Source organism: Rhincodon typus, unplaced genomic scaffold, assembly GCF_021869965.1.
Source record: "Rhincodon typus isolate 14 unplaced genomic scaffold, sRhiTyp1.1 hic_rhity00003497, whole genome shotgun sequence".
Classification (NCBI taxonomy): domain Eukaryota; kingdom Metazoa; phylum Chordata; class Chondrichthyes; order Orectolobiformes; family Rhincodontidae; genus Rhincodon; species Rhincodon typus.
Window position 1 is genome coordinate 1 of NW_025969135.1, and position 15,902 is coordinate 15,902.

Below are 15,902 nucleotides of genomic sequence, written 5' to 3' on the forward strand. Positions count from 1 at the left end.
GGGGGGGGGGTGTGGGTGGTGAGGGAAGAGAGTAGATGTGCTATCAGAGATGGCCCTCAGTGATTTCTGACCCAGGAGAGAAACAAGCAAAGGCACGGAGCCTGAGAGTGACACAGAGAGTCGAGTGAGCTAGACTGTGATTGACAGGAGTTTTGACACGGAAAGTACTGTTTACAGGACCCAGTGTTACCTGACTGTGAAATAAAGCAAAACACATTAATCAACAGGCAGTGATAACATCACCGTGAGAGCGTATCTCTGCGAACAGGAATGCCTCACAGTCACTGAGCTAGCCTGCTCGCTGAACCTGCTACAGCAGGCCCCCTGTGTTAGAGCAGTACCTCAGGGTTACAGTTCCAAAGCCATGATGGTTGAAACTACTCAACTCAGCTGCTCTTCCAATTTGCAGGAAATCATGGGATATGGGGATGGGATTGGAAGATGAGATTAATGTACAACCATGATCTTACTGAGTAGCAAAATTTAAGGAACTGTACAGCCTGCTCCTGACCCTATTGTTTGTACAGATCGAGTTCTATAATACCCATCAATACATGGATTTGTACAATGTGAATGGGGAATCTTAGTCCTAAGGCTGCAATATCCCCTCACCTGGGGCTGGTTGAGACTGATGGTGCCTGGGAGACAAGTCAACATCCTCAAACCCAGGGTGTCTCTGGCCAGGCAGCATTTATTGCCCATCCCTAATTACCCAGAGGGCAGTTAAGAGTCAACCACATTGCTGTGGGTCTGGAGTCACATGTAGGCCAGACCAGGTAAGGATGGCAGTTTCCTTCCCTAAAGGGCATTAGTGAACCAGACGGGTTTTTCTGACAATCAGCAATGGATTCATGGTCATCAATAGACTCTTAATTACAGATTTTTACTGAATTCAAATACCACCATCTTTGAACCCGGGTCCCCAGAACGTTCCCTCAGTCTCTGGATTAACAGTGCAGCACTAATACCACTAAGGCCATCGCTTCACCCAGCAATTCCCATCACAACATTCGTCCCCCTCCCCACCTACACATCCCCGGGTTTCCAGTGAGACCAGATGATAAACGCGGCTAACCCCTTCGAAGCAACTGAAACCAGCTGGCACTGAACATTTGGGGCCTGACAGTTCAGGATAAAGAGATATCTTCCACCGTCCTCCCCAGCCACAGAGAGAATTCGGCAGCCCCCAAACCACTTCGCAAGCCTCCCCCAGAGGTTCCGTGCCCTTAGGGAGAAACCACTAGCTCCTGACATCAAGGCTAGATCTGGCTGGCTTGTAGAACGGAACCCCTACAGTGTGGAAGCAGACCATTTGGCCCATCAAGTCTACACTGACCCTCTTAAAAAAAAAATCTCACCCAGACTCTATCCCAGTAACCCTGCATTTCCCAAAGCTAGTCTACCTAACCTGCACATCTTTGGACACTATGGGCAATTTAGCATGGCCAATCCATCCTAACCCTCACATCTTTTGTGGACTGTGGGAGGAAACCGGAGCACCCAGAGGAAACCCATACAGACACGGGGAGAATGTGCAAACTCCACACAGACAGTCACCCGAGGGTGGAATCAAACTCAGGTCCCTGATGCTGTGAGGCAGCAGTGCTAACCACTGAGCCACCGTGCCGCCCTAACCCAGCATATCAATGATCCCCACCCCGTGCTCCTCTCTAACCTAATTCACTGGAATAAACTATCAACTGGATCACGATCAGTTCACATCTTGTAGACTTCACCTTGGTCATGATTGGAGATAAAGTTGGAAAGGCAGGACTGAGAGAGATCTAGCTGGTGTGCTTCACACAGGAATGATCAAATGAAGACAGAAGAAAGAAAAAAGTCCTCCAGAGGGAGTAGGGTCTTTCAAATCAAACTGGGATCAGTGTTCTGGAAGATGGGCTTCTGGAATGTTTTGTTCTTGGAAACTGCCAGAAGGACATTGCCAAAGCAACCAGGCAGAAAACAATTTCCTGTCTGTTATCGTGTAATGACGCAGAATCAATCCGTAAGCTCATAATAAAGAGATCCCCTGAAAACAAAAAGTGATCTGAATACAACTGAATTCAAAATTTGGTACCAAAAATTAAAAACAAGAATCCAGCAATTTCTTCAACATCTTTGATATAGAGATGAACGGAGAGCTGACTAATGTAGTAGATCAACCAAAAGGTAAGGAATTATATAAACAATAGGAAACAATTAAATAAATTATTCAATAATTTTAACAGAAGCACATTCTAATTAATAAAAAACAGACACATAGCAGTAATGTCACTGGATTAGTCGTACAAAACTCCGAGCTAAGCATCTGGAGCCAGAAGTTGAATCCTACTGTGACAGATGGTGAGGCTTCAGTTCATTTAAAAAATCTGAAATAAAAAGGTTAATCCAAAGGTGACCATAAAACCACTGTCACCTGTCGTAAGGACCCGTCTGTGCTTTAGGGAAGGAAATCTGCCATCTTTACCTGGTCTGCCCTTTTTTTAATTCATTTGTGGGATGTGCATGACACTGGCTGATCCAACATTTATTTCCCGTCCCTAGTTGCCCCCTTGAGAAGGTGGGGGTGAGCTGCCTTCTTGAACCGCTGCAATCCATGTGCTGTAGGTTGACCCGCAATGCCCTTAGGGAGGCAATTCCAGGATTTTGATCCAGCGACACTGAAGGAACAGCGATATATTTCCAAGTCAGGATGGTGAGTGGCTTGGAGGGGAACTTGCAGGGGGTGGTGTTCCCATGTATCTGCTGCCCTTGTCCTTTGAGATGGAAGTGGTCATGGGTTTGGAAGGTGCTGCCTGAGGATCTTTGGTGAATTTCTGCCATGCGTCTTGTAGATGGTACATACTGCTGCTACTGAGCGTCGGTGGTGGAGGGAGTGGGATACTTGTGGATGTGGTGCCAATCAAGCGGCTGCTTTGTCCTGGATGGTGTCAAGCTTCTTGAGTGTTGTTGGGGGCTGCACCCATCCAGGCAAGTGGGGAGTATTCCATCACACTCCTGACTTGTGCCTTATAGATGGTGGACAGGTTCTGGGGAGTCAGGAGGTGAGTTACAGTATTCCTAGACTCTGACCTGCTCTTGTAGCCGCTGTGTTTATGTGGTGAGTCCAATTAAATTTCTCATCAATGGTATGTTGATAGTGAGGGATTCAGTGATGGTAACACCATTGAATGTCATGGGGTGGTGGTTAGATTGTCTCTTACTGGTGATGGTCATAGTCTGGCATTTGTGTGGCACAAATATTACTTGCCAGTTGTCAGCCCAAGCTCGGATATTGACCAGATCTTGTTACATTTGAACACAGACTGCTTCAGTATCTGAGGAGTCACGAATGGTGCTGAATATTATGCAATCATTGGCGAACATCCCCACTTCTGACCTTATGATGGAGGGAAGGTCATTGATGAAGCAGCTGAAGATGGTTGGGCACTGAAACAATAGATTCTGAAGGTCAGTCAGAGATTTTTAAATTCCGCAGCCAGGGAAAGTTCATCAGGATAAGGGGTTGATTGTATCAGACTGTGATGAAGAGGGTCAAGGAATTTTAGAATCTCTATACCTACACCTCTACTTGGAGGCTGAGGTGCACAGAATCTTGGTCCCTTCAGTAATCCATGTATATAGGAAACAGGCAGGAAAAGAGAGAGACAGGAAGAGAAAGGAAGAGAGAGAGAGAGGAAGGCAGAGAGAGAGGAAGAGAGAGAGAAAGAGCAAGAGTGAGAAAGTGACACAACAAGAGAGAGAGAGAGACAGGAAGAAAGAGAGACAGGAAGAGAGAGAGAGGAAAAGAAAGAGCGAGAAAGTGACACAGCAAGAGAGAGAGACAGGAAGAGAGAGAGAGACAGTGAGAGAGAGAGAGACAGGAAGAGAGAGAGAGAGGAAGAGCAAGAGTGAGACAGTGAGACAGCGAGAGAGAGAGAGAGGAAGAGAGAGAGAGGTGGAGGGAGAGAGGGTGGAGGGAGAGAGGGTGGGGGAGAGACAGAGGGAATCAGCCATGATTGTATTGAATAGTGACAGTCTGGAGACCTGGATACTCTATTTCTGCTCAAATTCCATTTTTCTCAAGATCAAGGGTTCCAATCTCACTTCACGTTATAGCTACCTGCCGACACTAGCTGGCTCTCATCATGCCAACGCTGGCTGGCTTTCATCATGCCAACGCTGGCTGGCTCTCATCATGCCAATGCTGGCTGGCTCTCATCATGCCAATGCTGGCTGGCTTTCATCATGCCAATGCTGGCTGGCTTTCATCATGCCAATGCTGGCTGTGATGTTTCCTCTGTACAATAGTGACAATTCCAAAAGTACCTCTTTGGTTGTAAAGCTGCTGGGTAGTCCAAAAGGCACAATACAAATGCAAGCTCTTGTTTTTGCTGGCGTGACCACAGGTACCGGATGCTGGATAACCTGTGCTGATCCAGGAGAGATTTCCACACCAGGACGCAGAACAGCAAAGGACAGAAGATTCTGAAGGAGCTTACACTGCAGAGAGTATAGAACATAGAATGGTACAGCACAGGGACAGGCCCTTCGGCCCACCATGTCTGTGCTGACCATGATGCCATTCTAAACTAAACCCACCTGCCTGCACATTGTCCGTATCCCTCTACTGCCTGCCTGTTCTGTCTAAATGCCTCTTAAACATTGCTGTCATATCTGCTTTTACCATCTCTCCTGGCAGAATGTTCCAGGCATCCAACACCCTCAGTGTAAAAAACTTGCCTTGCACATCTCCTTTAATTTGGAATTTATTACATTAGCATCATAGATGCGTAGTCATACAGCACAGAAACAGACTCTTCAAACCATCTCGTCCATGTGGACCAGACATCCTAATCTGACCGAGTCCCATCTGCCAGCATTTGGCCCATATCCCTCTAAACCCTTCCTATTCATGTACCCATCCAGATGCCTTTTAAATGTTGTAATTGTACCAACCTCCACCAATTCCTCTGGCAGCTCATTGCATACACGCATCACCCTCTGTGTGAAAAAGCTGCCCCTCGGGTCCGTTTTAAATCTTTCCCTTCTCACCTTAAACCTATGCCCTCTAATACTGGCAACATCAGCTTTTATTGCCCATCCCTAGTTGCCCCTTGAGAAGGTGGGGGGTGAGCTGCCTTCTTGAACCGCTGCAGTCCATGCGCTGTGGGTTGACCCACAATGCTATAAGGGAGGAAATTCCAGGATTGTGACCCAGGGACACTGAAGGAAATGACAATATATTTCCAAGTCAGGATGGTGAGTGGCTTGAAGGGGAATTTGATGGTTTTCCTATTCAACTGCTGGTCTTGTCCCTCCAGGTAGGGACTGAAATCTAATGCTGCAAACAGTAACTCCTAAAGCCAGCGCCAGTGAAATGGATTGGAGCCTCCAAGTCGCTGCTAACACTTTCTGCATCGAACGGTCTGAACTGAGGCAGGAATAAATATGCTCTCACCCTTGTGATAAGCTATATTTCTCCCTGAGAATAAAAGGCACAAGACACACTGGGAGACGTTAATATAAAACGCTTTAATAAATAGTTTTTTTTTGAAAGTTATCTCTAAGAACATGTCAAACAAAATGCTCTAAATGAACACAGGACTTTTGCAAGGCAACGCAAGCGTCCTTTTACAAAAAAAAATTACAACTTTATTTCGAGTCCGTACAGAAATTGTTCATGTCATTTTCTGTTTAAATCAGCCAGCCTGCATTTTTTTTAAATTTTTCACCCCATTTCATCAGACAGGACTTTTTTCCAGCCTCCTGCTGTGTGGTTGACATCAATAAACATGCAACGTGATTCAGAAAACAAAAGCTCTCATCCATAATTCAGAAAGAAAATATCACAGTTTGCCCATTAAGTATTTAGTATCAAAATGAATCCATAGCCAAATATATATTTTATATATATATATTTATATATACACACACATATGTATATAAATATATATAAACCCTGCAGCAGTTAAATCTGATGAAGATTGTGGGCACTTGTGTTGGGTGAATCATGGTTCGGATTTAACCCCAATAAATATACAACTAAGTCCACAGTATAAACCAAAAGAACATAAGGCTACATATTTTTTGTTTCCTCATTTTGAATTAAAACCATTTTTTCTCTATATCATAGGGTAGAACATATCACCCATTAGTTTCTGTGCTGGAACAAAGCAAAAGTTGTTTTTTTTTTAAAAAAGAAAACTAAAATACATAAAACAAATAAATTGTTCCCTTCATTCTTTTCTCTGCTCAAAGCAGAAATATATTCCCTCTTTTTGCATAATAGATTTTAACACCCCACCCGAGGAGAGAGCTGGTTAACATAGACAGTAAAAGCCTGAGCACCAGTGTTTCTGTATAATGTGCTCCAAACATTCGAAGGCCAAAATTAAACACTGTGCAACAATTGTAAGTGGGAACTGCGGTAAGAGTGTGGCTGGGGAAACACTTGACATGTAGGGCTCATTTAATTTTGCCCTAAGATGTAACTGAACAGTTTTGAAAAGGTCTTGCCTGAGCACACAATTACACTGGTCACAAATATCAAAACCATCTGTTTAGCCTTAGCACTCAACTCTAAGAATTGAAAACAGACTGCATTGGAGGAGAGAGATTTGGACATTCTCTTTAATCCTTTCGGACAGCAAATGCATTAACTGGACCAAATTGTTCTGTCCTTCTCCTTGTGTTTTACGCTACATCAGCACCCAAATTTTCATTTTTTGTTGTTGTAAAGGAGAAAAGAGAAATCCCAGCTTTCGATTTGGGGTGACTTGGAACTCCTGCAAGATATAAACGCAAGCTGCCACTCCTGCTTCACTCTCCACCTGCTGTGTATCTTCCTTCCCCATCACCAATCCTATCAGGAAATCAACCTGGGGGACCAGGGGAGTATTCCCAGTTTGTGGGGATGATGCTGTGTGAGTAATGGGTCAGGCTGCAAAAGCAGTGATTGAAAGCACGCCAAATCTATTTACAGTTTGGGCTTTTATTTTTTCAAAAAAATATGCACTTAGCCAGTTGTGAAGTTCAAGATTTCTAATGGAATACTAGAGTAAAGAGATGTGTCTGTGTGCCCGCATGTGAGAAAAATGCCATGAAAATTCCTTTTTAATATAAATTAAGGAATGGCATCTAAACAAAAAACTTGTATTAATATCTGTCTTAAGTTATTCAATCAAATATACACATCGATTCCTTAAGTATATACATATATACAGAAGTTTTGATCATACACTTACAATTGTTTATTATAGGACAGTAAGGAAGGTACATAGTTCACCTTGTCATTTATATTTATTTATTTATATATATATATTAAAAAATCAGCAGGACAGTCTTTGACAGTTGCTATAGCAATTCAACCTTCAGGCACTGGCCACTCCAATACTGTATACACTCCCAGCTTCTGGTGAATGGAGAGGAGGGTTACTCTGGGTCATGAGGCTGGTTGCTCTCTACGGGATCTCACTGCATACAAAATTCAACATAAACCAAACAAAAAAAGGAGTTGGGGGGAGGGGGGTCTCCACTGCACCCATCTAACATTCACCTGAGTTCAAGGCAACTCTCCATGTGAAGTTTCTTTCAAAGTATACCGAGAGAGAGAGAGAGAGAGAGAGAGAAAGAGAGACCTTGTGTGTAAATTCATGCCCTTCTGAAGACCAGACAGAAACAAGGCACTTTGATTCCGTGGCATTTTCCCTGACAAGAAATTGTTCCTCGCATCCCTCCAACTCCTTCCCTTGATTCTAATACTTGCTGAACATACTTCGATCGAAGCTATTTCTCCCCTTCTCCATTCCCCACCTTTGCTCATTAAAGGCAGGAATCTTGGAAAATTACTCCCTTCTTGACTATTTCGACAGTCATCAAGGGATGGGGGGGGCGGGGAACAAGCTCAGACTTATTGTACACCACCTCCTCCTTGCCTTGCCACTGCTCCCCTCTATAGAAAACGTCTCATTTCCTCTTTCTGCTTCCCGAAGGCTAGCAAGTCACAAATTTCCCAGAAACAGAAACCTGCAGGTGAGGGCTTGATTAAAAAAAAAACAGTATGTTCACCAAAGGCACAAGCTCTGTCAGCATAAGCCACGACTGTGACTCTGATAAATCCCACACGTCTCCACTTTTCAGCCCAACCCTCTCCCAGCCCTTCCCCAAAACGAAGTCTAACCCAACAGTAGGGAACTGTCAGCAGTGCAGAGACAGCAAACCACCTTTGGGAAAGTGAGGTGAAAGGTCACCAAAGGAACACACCAATCGAAAATTCCTCACTGGGGCACGGCAATATAATACTCAAGTGCTGTGAAAGAAAAAGGCCACGACAAAACCTATGTAAACAATTTATTTGGTGTAAAATGGAAGGAGGACACTGAATGACAATCTTGGTTCCTCTTTTTCTGTTGCTAAGGGACAGACAAGGTGCTGCCCTCCTCCAATTCGCAATTTAAGAGGAGAGACAAAAAACACACACAATATAGCAACTGGCAAAGAGATCTTGACACTGAACAAGTCACAAATAATTTATACAAGATTTAAAGAGACACTTGGTAAATAATGGTTTTTACACACACCAAAAGAAAGAGACACTTACTGACCATGAAGACTTCAAGAGATGGTTTCAGTTTTAAAGGGACAAGGAGGTAAAAGGAGAATTTCTCTTGTTTTATCCTCTCCCTTTCTCTCTCTTTTTCTAAAAAAAAACTGTAGGCACTAAACAACTCTCCCATAGGTTCATACAGAAAGATCCTTACCTCCTTCACAGTTTGAACTGTTCACATTTTTTAGGCAACGGTTCTCCCTTTTGCCAGTTCGATGCAGTTGCTTGACTGGAGTAAACTGCGAAGATTTAGCGTCGCCTTTTGCTGGCAAGAATGTAATTGTACATCTTTGGGAAGGGCACTTGTCCACACCCAACTCCTCCTCCACCTCCTCTCTTGCCATTAGAGTCCGGCTACAAGGAGCCATTAAATTTTTGCATTCATACTGAATGTCTTTGTTACTGCAGGGTTTGTCAATGGGGTTCCTGATGGGGTTCAGGGGCTCCCACTGATTGTTCACCATGTCCTCCATGGACGGCCGGCTTCTCTCTCTCTCTTTTCTCCGTTTTCGGGTCCACCACACGCAGATGATGATACAAACCAGCCACACCATTCCGAACGCCACACTGAGCACCGGAACCAGATACGCTGCGCGAGCCACAAATTTACAAAAACAAGAAGTGCAGAAAATGGAATAACAACATTAGAAGAATTTTATTTTTGGCTCGCAAGCGAACAAACAGCGCGCATTGTTATAGGGACCTTCACAATCTCTGGCAGCAGTCAGCAGCTGAGTTTAGCACAGCAAGCTCCCACAAACAGCAATAAGCTAAAAACAACCAGATCGCTTTTTTTTTAAAGTTGTTATAAGATGAAGGACGAAGACCAAACAGGAAACTAAAAACAAATTACTGCAGATGCTGGAAATCTGAAACGAAAGGGTTTGCAGGAAAAAAACAGAAAGTGCTGGAGAAACTCAGCAGGTCTGGCAGCTTCTGTGGAGAGAGAAATGGAGTTAACACTGAGTTCCGTACCACTCTTCAACAGAATCTCCCTGGGTACTGCCCTGGTCTCCTTCTGAGTAGAGGTCACATTGTTGACATCCCAGGCGGTGGAGGGGGAAGGGGAGGGAGGGCTGGGGCTGTAACAGAGCCAGAGAAAGACAATGTCTCCACAGCACTGCAGCACTCTGTTAGTACTGCCTTGGGAGTGCCAACCTGCATCCTGAGTTCAATAGTGGATTCATTAATAGTGAGTAATTGTAACAGTACTAATCAGTTTGGCATGGACTGGTTGGACCAAAGGGTCTGTTTTCATGCTGTATGACTCTATAATAGACTAACCATAGCACAGGGTCAAGGCTAAACATTCCCCCTCCGGAACTCTGTCCCAATACAGAGATCAAGTGGAGTTGTGGACAGGGTAAAAAGGTTGTCAAAGGGTACAGCGGGATATAGATCAGTTGCAGATATGGGTGGAGAAATAGCAGATGGAATTAAATGCAGGTAAGTGTAAGGTGCTGCACTTTAGGAGATCAAACGTTAAGGGAAAATTATACAGCGAATGGCAGGACCCTGAACAGCACTGACGTACAGAGGGATCTTGGGGTCCTAGTCCATAGCTCCCTGAAAGTGGCCACAAAAATAGATAGGCTGGTAAAGAAGGCGTATGGCATGCTTGGCTTTATTGGTCAGGGAACTGAGTACAAGAGTCAGGATGTCATGTTGCAGCTTTAGGATTGACAGTCAGAATCCTTTTTCCCCTAGAGTTGAAATGTCTAATACTTGGTGGCATGCATTTAAGGTGAGAGGGGCAAAGTTCAAAGGAGATGTGAGGGGCAGGTTTTTTTTAACACAGAGTGTGGAACAAACTGCCAGGGGTGGTGGAGGCAGACATGTTAGGGGTGTTTAAGGGCTTTTAGAGAAGCACATGACTATACAAGGAATTGGAGGGACATGGACCAAGGGCAGGCAGAAGGGATTAGTTTAATTTGGCATCATGTTCGGCACAACATCGTGGGCCGAAGGGCCTGTTCCTGTGCTGTACTGTTGTATGTTCTATTGGAGGGTACAGTGCTAACCAAATCTGTCTGTTAATTCTGCTGCATGCCAACATTGCCACAGCACAATCCACAGAACAAGGAAGGAGTGGGGGGATCCTTGGAATTTTGATGAAAAATCGTGGACCTGCAAAGTTCAAGGTTTCTCTCCACACAAATACTGCCTTCTTTGTGAAATACGCTCTGCATTTCCTGTTTCTATTTTGGAATTCTCCCCGTGATTTCGGTCAATATTCCTCCATCAACCAACACTAAAACACCCCAAAACTAACAACTCACTTGTCTCGTTGGCCTCTACCCTGCAGCAGTGACTTAATTTGTTTCCGTAGAGTGACTGCTACTTAATTACACAAGTCAACAGTTTTTGTTTTAAAAAGCTGATGCTAACTGAGGGATAAATATTGACCAGGATAACAATCATTACATCTAGCAGGGAGGACAGACAAGACTTCAAGTTAATGTCTCATCTAAAAGTTGGTACTTGCAACAGTGTTGCACTCACTCAGTACCACTTTGGGAGAAACCAGTCGCTTACAGCTTCAGATCCTGACTTAGAGATAACACACAGACTTCAGTTAGACAACATGCAGCCAAGGAGAATGATAAACAGGAGGCTGGGGCATACTGAGAAAAGGAATAAGAGCAAAATACTGCAGATGCGGGAAACACTTTGTTCTTATTTTGATAAAGGGACAGTTGGCACTACCTGGCTGTGATGGAGGAACATAAGCCGTCTCTATTTTCACCTCGACGACGGCCAGCATCATGGTGCTGTTCTGTTGCTTGGTCATGTTGTCGACAATCTTTGTGACTGCATCCCGAATGAGGATCCCATCCTGGTCCTCACCGTGTTGGGTAAATGACTGCAATGGCGGGGGAGCACGTTGGAGGAGAGAAGCACAACAAAGATGTGAAACTCATTATAGAGTCACACTGCACAGAAACAGACCCTTCAACCCAACCAGTCCATGCTGAACATAATCCCAAACTAAACTAGTCCCACCTGTCTTAAGTTCACCCAATATCCCTCTGAATATTTCTTATCCTTGTACTTATCCAAATGTCTTTTAAATGTTGTAACTATACCCCCATCCACCACTTCCTCTGGAAGTTCATTCCACATGAGAACCACCCTCTGTGTAAAGAAGTTGCCCCTCATGTCTTTATTAAATCTTCCTCCTTAAAAATACGCCCCCTAGTCTTAAAATTCCCCATACTAAGGGAAAACAAAACACCTGCCATTTACCCTATCCATGCCCCTAATGATTTTATAAACCTCTACAAGGTCACCTCTCAGCCTCCTGCACTCCAGTGAAAATCATCCCAGTGTATCCAGCCTCTCCTGATAAATCAAACCCTCCATTCCCAGCAATAACTTGGTAAATCTCTTCTGAACTATCATTCTCAGGAAAGTTTGCAGATGCAGAAAGGACTGATCAGTCATCAAACAAATAGAAACAATGGAACCTTGGACTTCTGAGCAGAAGAAGGCCATTCCGCCCTATCGACCTGCCCCACCGCGTAACAGGATTCTGCTTGTGGTCTCAGCTCTATTTTCCTGTCTGAACCTCATAACTCTTGTCTATCAAAACGATCTAACTCAGCCTTGCATAAATACAGCGACTCAGCCTTTGCCACTTTGTGGGTGAGAGAATCCCGGCTAATGTCCCTCAAAATTAAAACCATTCTCTTTATCCCCATTTTAAAAGTGAGACTGCTTAATTCTTAAACTGTGTTCCTAGTTCTGCTCTCACCCAGAGGAAGAAACATCTTCCTGGTATCTTCTGTGTTAAGTCTCCTCAGGGTCTCGCATGTTTCACTAGGATCACTTCACCTTCTAAACTCCAATGGCTGAAATTGTTCAAATCTTCACGAGAGAGGCCTTTATCCCAATAATGAGCTGTGCAAATTTTGTCTGAATGGTTTTGAACACGATAATATTCTCTTCAGTAAGGAGGTATTCCAGATGTTGTCTGACCAACATACTGCCCCAGCAGCACTAAAACATCACTCAACCTGCCTTCTGTCCCCATAGAAAAACATTCCAGTTGCTTTCTGAACCACTTGCTGTCCCTGATTGCTAACTTTGTGACTCATGGTATGTAGACACCCAGAAACCCTCTCCACCCCTGAGTTCTGCAATATTTCTTTATTTAAATAGCGTTTTTCCTCCCATTCTTTCTACCAAAATGGACGAGTTCACATTTCCCACATAATGCTCCATCTGTCATTTTCCTCCCCTACTCACACAAACCTAGTGACATCCCTTTGTAGGGATTTACTTACAATGGCCACTTCCACTGCACTGTCAGAGGTATTAGCCAGGTCACACAACACAAACAGAGTTCGCTCCTTGGAGAGGCTCCGCAGGATGGGTAAATACCTCAGTTCTGAGCAGATGTACTCCACAGTGATGCCCTGGAGAGAGGAAACGGCAGATAACTTGGAGGTCACTCAGGTGAAGCACTGTATGACGCACATGCAGAGTAAATCTTGCAGCTCATCCACAAACACATCTCAAGCCAATGACAGAAATCATCCTACACATCTAATTCTTGAAATCCAAATGACTCACAAACGCGGTGTTAGGCCAGAGTGCATTGTAGGGTAGTTTGAGGAGGACTACACTGGGCGGTGCAATGGAGGTCTTCTATGAATTACCCAAATCCCAAATGATAATGGAAAGTAGAAGGGAAATGGATTTGTAGTTTCAGTTCTGCAAAAGTAATCATGTTTTGTTAAAAAGCCAGAAAGTCAATTGGAACAGATGACTTCAGTGCCAAGCAGGAGGTATAATTCGGCAAGTGTTTACAATGCTTTATGACATGAGGGGAAAAAAAATTCAGGAGTAAGTCACAATTTGGATTTAGTTCAGAAGGACAGTTTCATTCTAGCAAAAGGATACTCGGTTAATTATGTAGAAATCTCCAAACCTTAAGACCTGAAAAAGGAATCTAGGCCATCAACATTTAAGAGAAATCAAGGCCTTCAGAACTGGAAGGTGCCAGTTACGTATAAATATAGGAACACTGCATTTAATTCTGGTCTCCATGCTATCGGAAAGATGTTGTTAAACTTGAAAAGGTGCAGAAAAGATTTATGAGGATGTTGCCAGGATTGAAGATTTTGAGCTATAAGGAGAGGCTGAATAGGCTGGGACTATTTTCCCTGGAGCGTCAGAGGCTGAGGGATGACTTTATAGAGGTTTATAAAATCATGAGGGGCATGGATAAGGTCAAGGTCTTTTCGCCAGGATGGGGTGGGGAGTCCAAAACAAGAGGGCAAAGATTTAAGGTAAAAGATATAAAAGGGACCTAAGGGGCAACTTTTTCATGCAGAGGGTGGTGCATGTATGGAATGAGCTGCCAGAGGAAGTGGTGGAGGCTGGTACAATTACAGCATTTAAAAGGCATCTGGATGGATGCGTGAATAGGAAAGATTTAGAGGGATATGGGCCAAATGCTGGCAAACGGGACTAGATTAATTAGGATATCTGGTTGGCATGGATGAGTTGGATCGAAGGGTCTGTTTCTGTGCTGTACATCTCTATGACTCATACTGCAGTGGGATTGAGTAACTGTGCAGGATACTGCAAGGAATAAAGCTGAAGCCTTCTTTTTGCTCATTATGTCCACATCTTTTTAAGATGCTTTATACGTGTACAGCTTTGTTTTCTTTTTTTCTTTAGTGTAATAAATTCACGTTCTTTGTTAACAAACACTGACAGCCTTATGTGAAAATGCTCAGTCACTAACTACCCTTAGCAAGCAAACTGCATAAATAAAATCTTCAGATCTATTAAGCCAGGCTTCACTCTGGGATGACTTGTCCAGAATTATCATCAGTGATTTCATCACGCATTTTTCAAACTTGTTTGGCTGGCAAAGAGTAAAGGACATTTCATGCTAGAACGGAGAAACAGACAAAACCAACCAGGTGCCATTCCAAGTCTCGTGACAACATTCAACTAGCTGATAAAAACCGAAAGAACTGCGGATGCTGTAAATCAGGAACAAAAACAGAAGTTGCTGGAAAAGCTCAGCAGGTCTGGCAGCATCTGTGAATGAAAAGTCAAGAGTTAACATTTCAGGTCCGGTGACTCAATTCTGAGGAGGGGCTGAGCTTTTCCAGCAGCTTCTGTTTTTGTTCAACTAGCTGATATTGATTTGTACCCAACTCCACTTCTATACATAAACTCCTTAATACTTGGAGTGAACAAGATCCAACCAGCTCAGGTTCCTTTCAGTCGGCATGTCTATCTCATTGCCTGGGTATGGATGACAGACTGAAAAGTGGGGACAAACAGATCTTAGATCCATTCAATTATATGAAAAGTGCCATACTGCCATTTAAATATTTTTTTAATAACCTAAATTGTCCGTAGTTTCCAGGCCGGGTAGATTAGTCATGGGAAGTACAGGGTTACGGGGATAGGGTGGGGGTCTGAGTCTGGGTGGGATGCTCTTCAGAGGGTTGGTATGGACAGGTCAAACGGCCTGCTTCCATGATTCTATATTTCTCATCAACCTGTCCAGGGATGTTATTACATACCTCTGGAGCTGGTAGGACTCCTGGTCCAGAGGTAGGGACCCTAGTACTGTGCCACAATATCCTTTGGCCTGGAGTGAGGGCCAACTGGTTTCATTAGACTGCTCAAGAACAAACTCATTGGGTACTTCCCATTCACTTCATACAAGACCAGGAGAGTAAACCAGGAAGACTCTCCTCAGGCAGAGGGGACACAGGTCCTGAAGGAAGCAGATCAGTAACCGATGACTCAATCTGGAATTCCTTGCACCTGCACCATCTTCCTTACCTTTGGAATCTTCTCCTTATTAAAGATGAGTGTGATCTTTGCACAGTTGTTGTCCAGTTGGCCTGTGTTCGGTTGGCATTTAGAGTCGACAGGAGCAGCATTTAAGGCGTTACATTCTCCCCAATCAGTGCAGGGTGGGGAGAAGCACTTGACCCATGGGCTAGCCTGGCACTGCTGGGTCTCTGGGCACATGAAGTTCTCGTAGCCGGGTCTTTCATGCAACAAGCAAGACTTCTGGCCACACCATACCTGTTGGGGGAAATAAACATCTGGTGGGTCAGCAATAATAATGACTAAAATAAGCCAAAGACCTGTCCACACTGTTCACCTGTAAACACATCCAGTCAACAATGCAATGCCATCAATAACCAACTAGACTCATGCCCAGAACTGTTTTTTTTTCATTCAGTCATGGGATGAGGGCCTTGCAGCATTTATTATCCATCCCTAATTGCCCAGAGGGCAGTTAAGAGTCAAGAACATTGCTGTGGGTCTGGAG

General features: G+C 44.0%; 1 protein-coding gene across 1 annotated transcript; it reads right to left on the bottom strand.

Moving 5' to 3' along the window:
* Positions 1 to 5,495: 5,495 nt before the first annotated feature.
* LOC125481777 (protein jagged-2-like) lies at positions 5,496 to 15,652 on the bottom strand (the record flags this gene model as incomplete). Its single annotated transcript, XM_048593683.1, has 4 exons — positions 5,496 to 9,176; positions 11,294 to 11,450; positions 12,874 to 13,005; positions 15,404 to 15,652. Coding segments are annotated over 4 exons (993 nt in total), but the record flags the coding sequence as incomplete, so codon positions are not given.
* Positions 15,653 to 15,902: the final 250 nt, after the last annotated feature.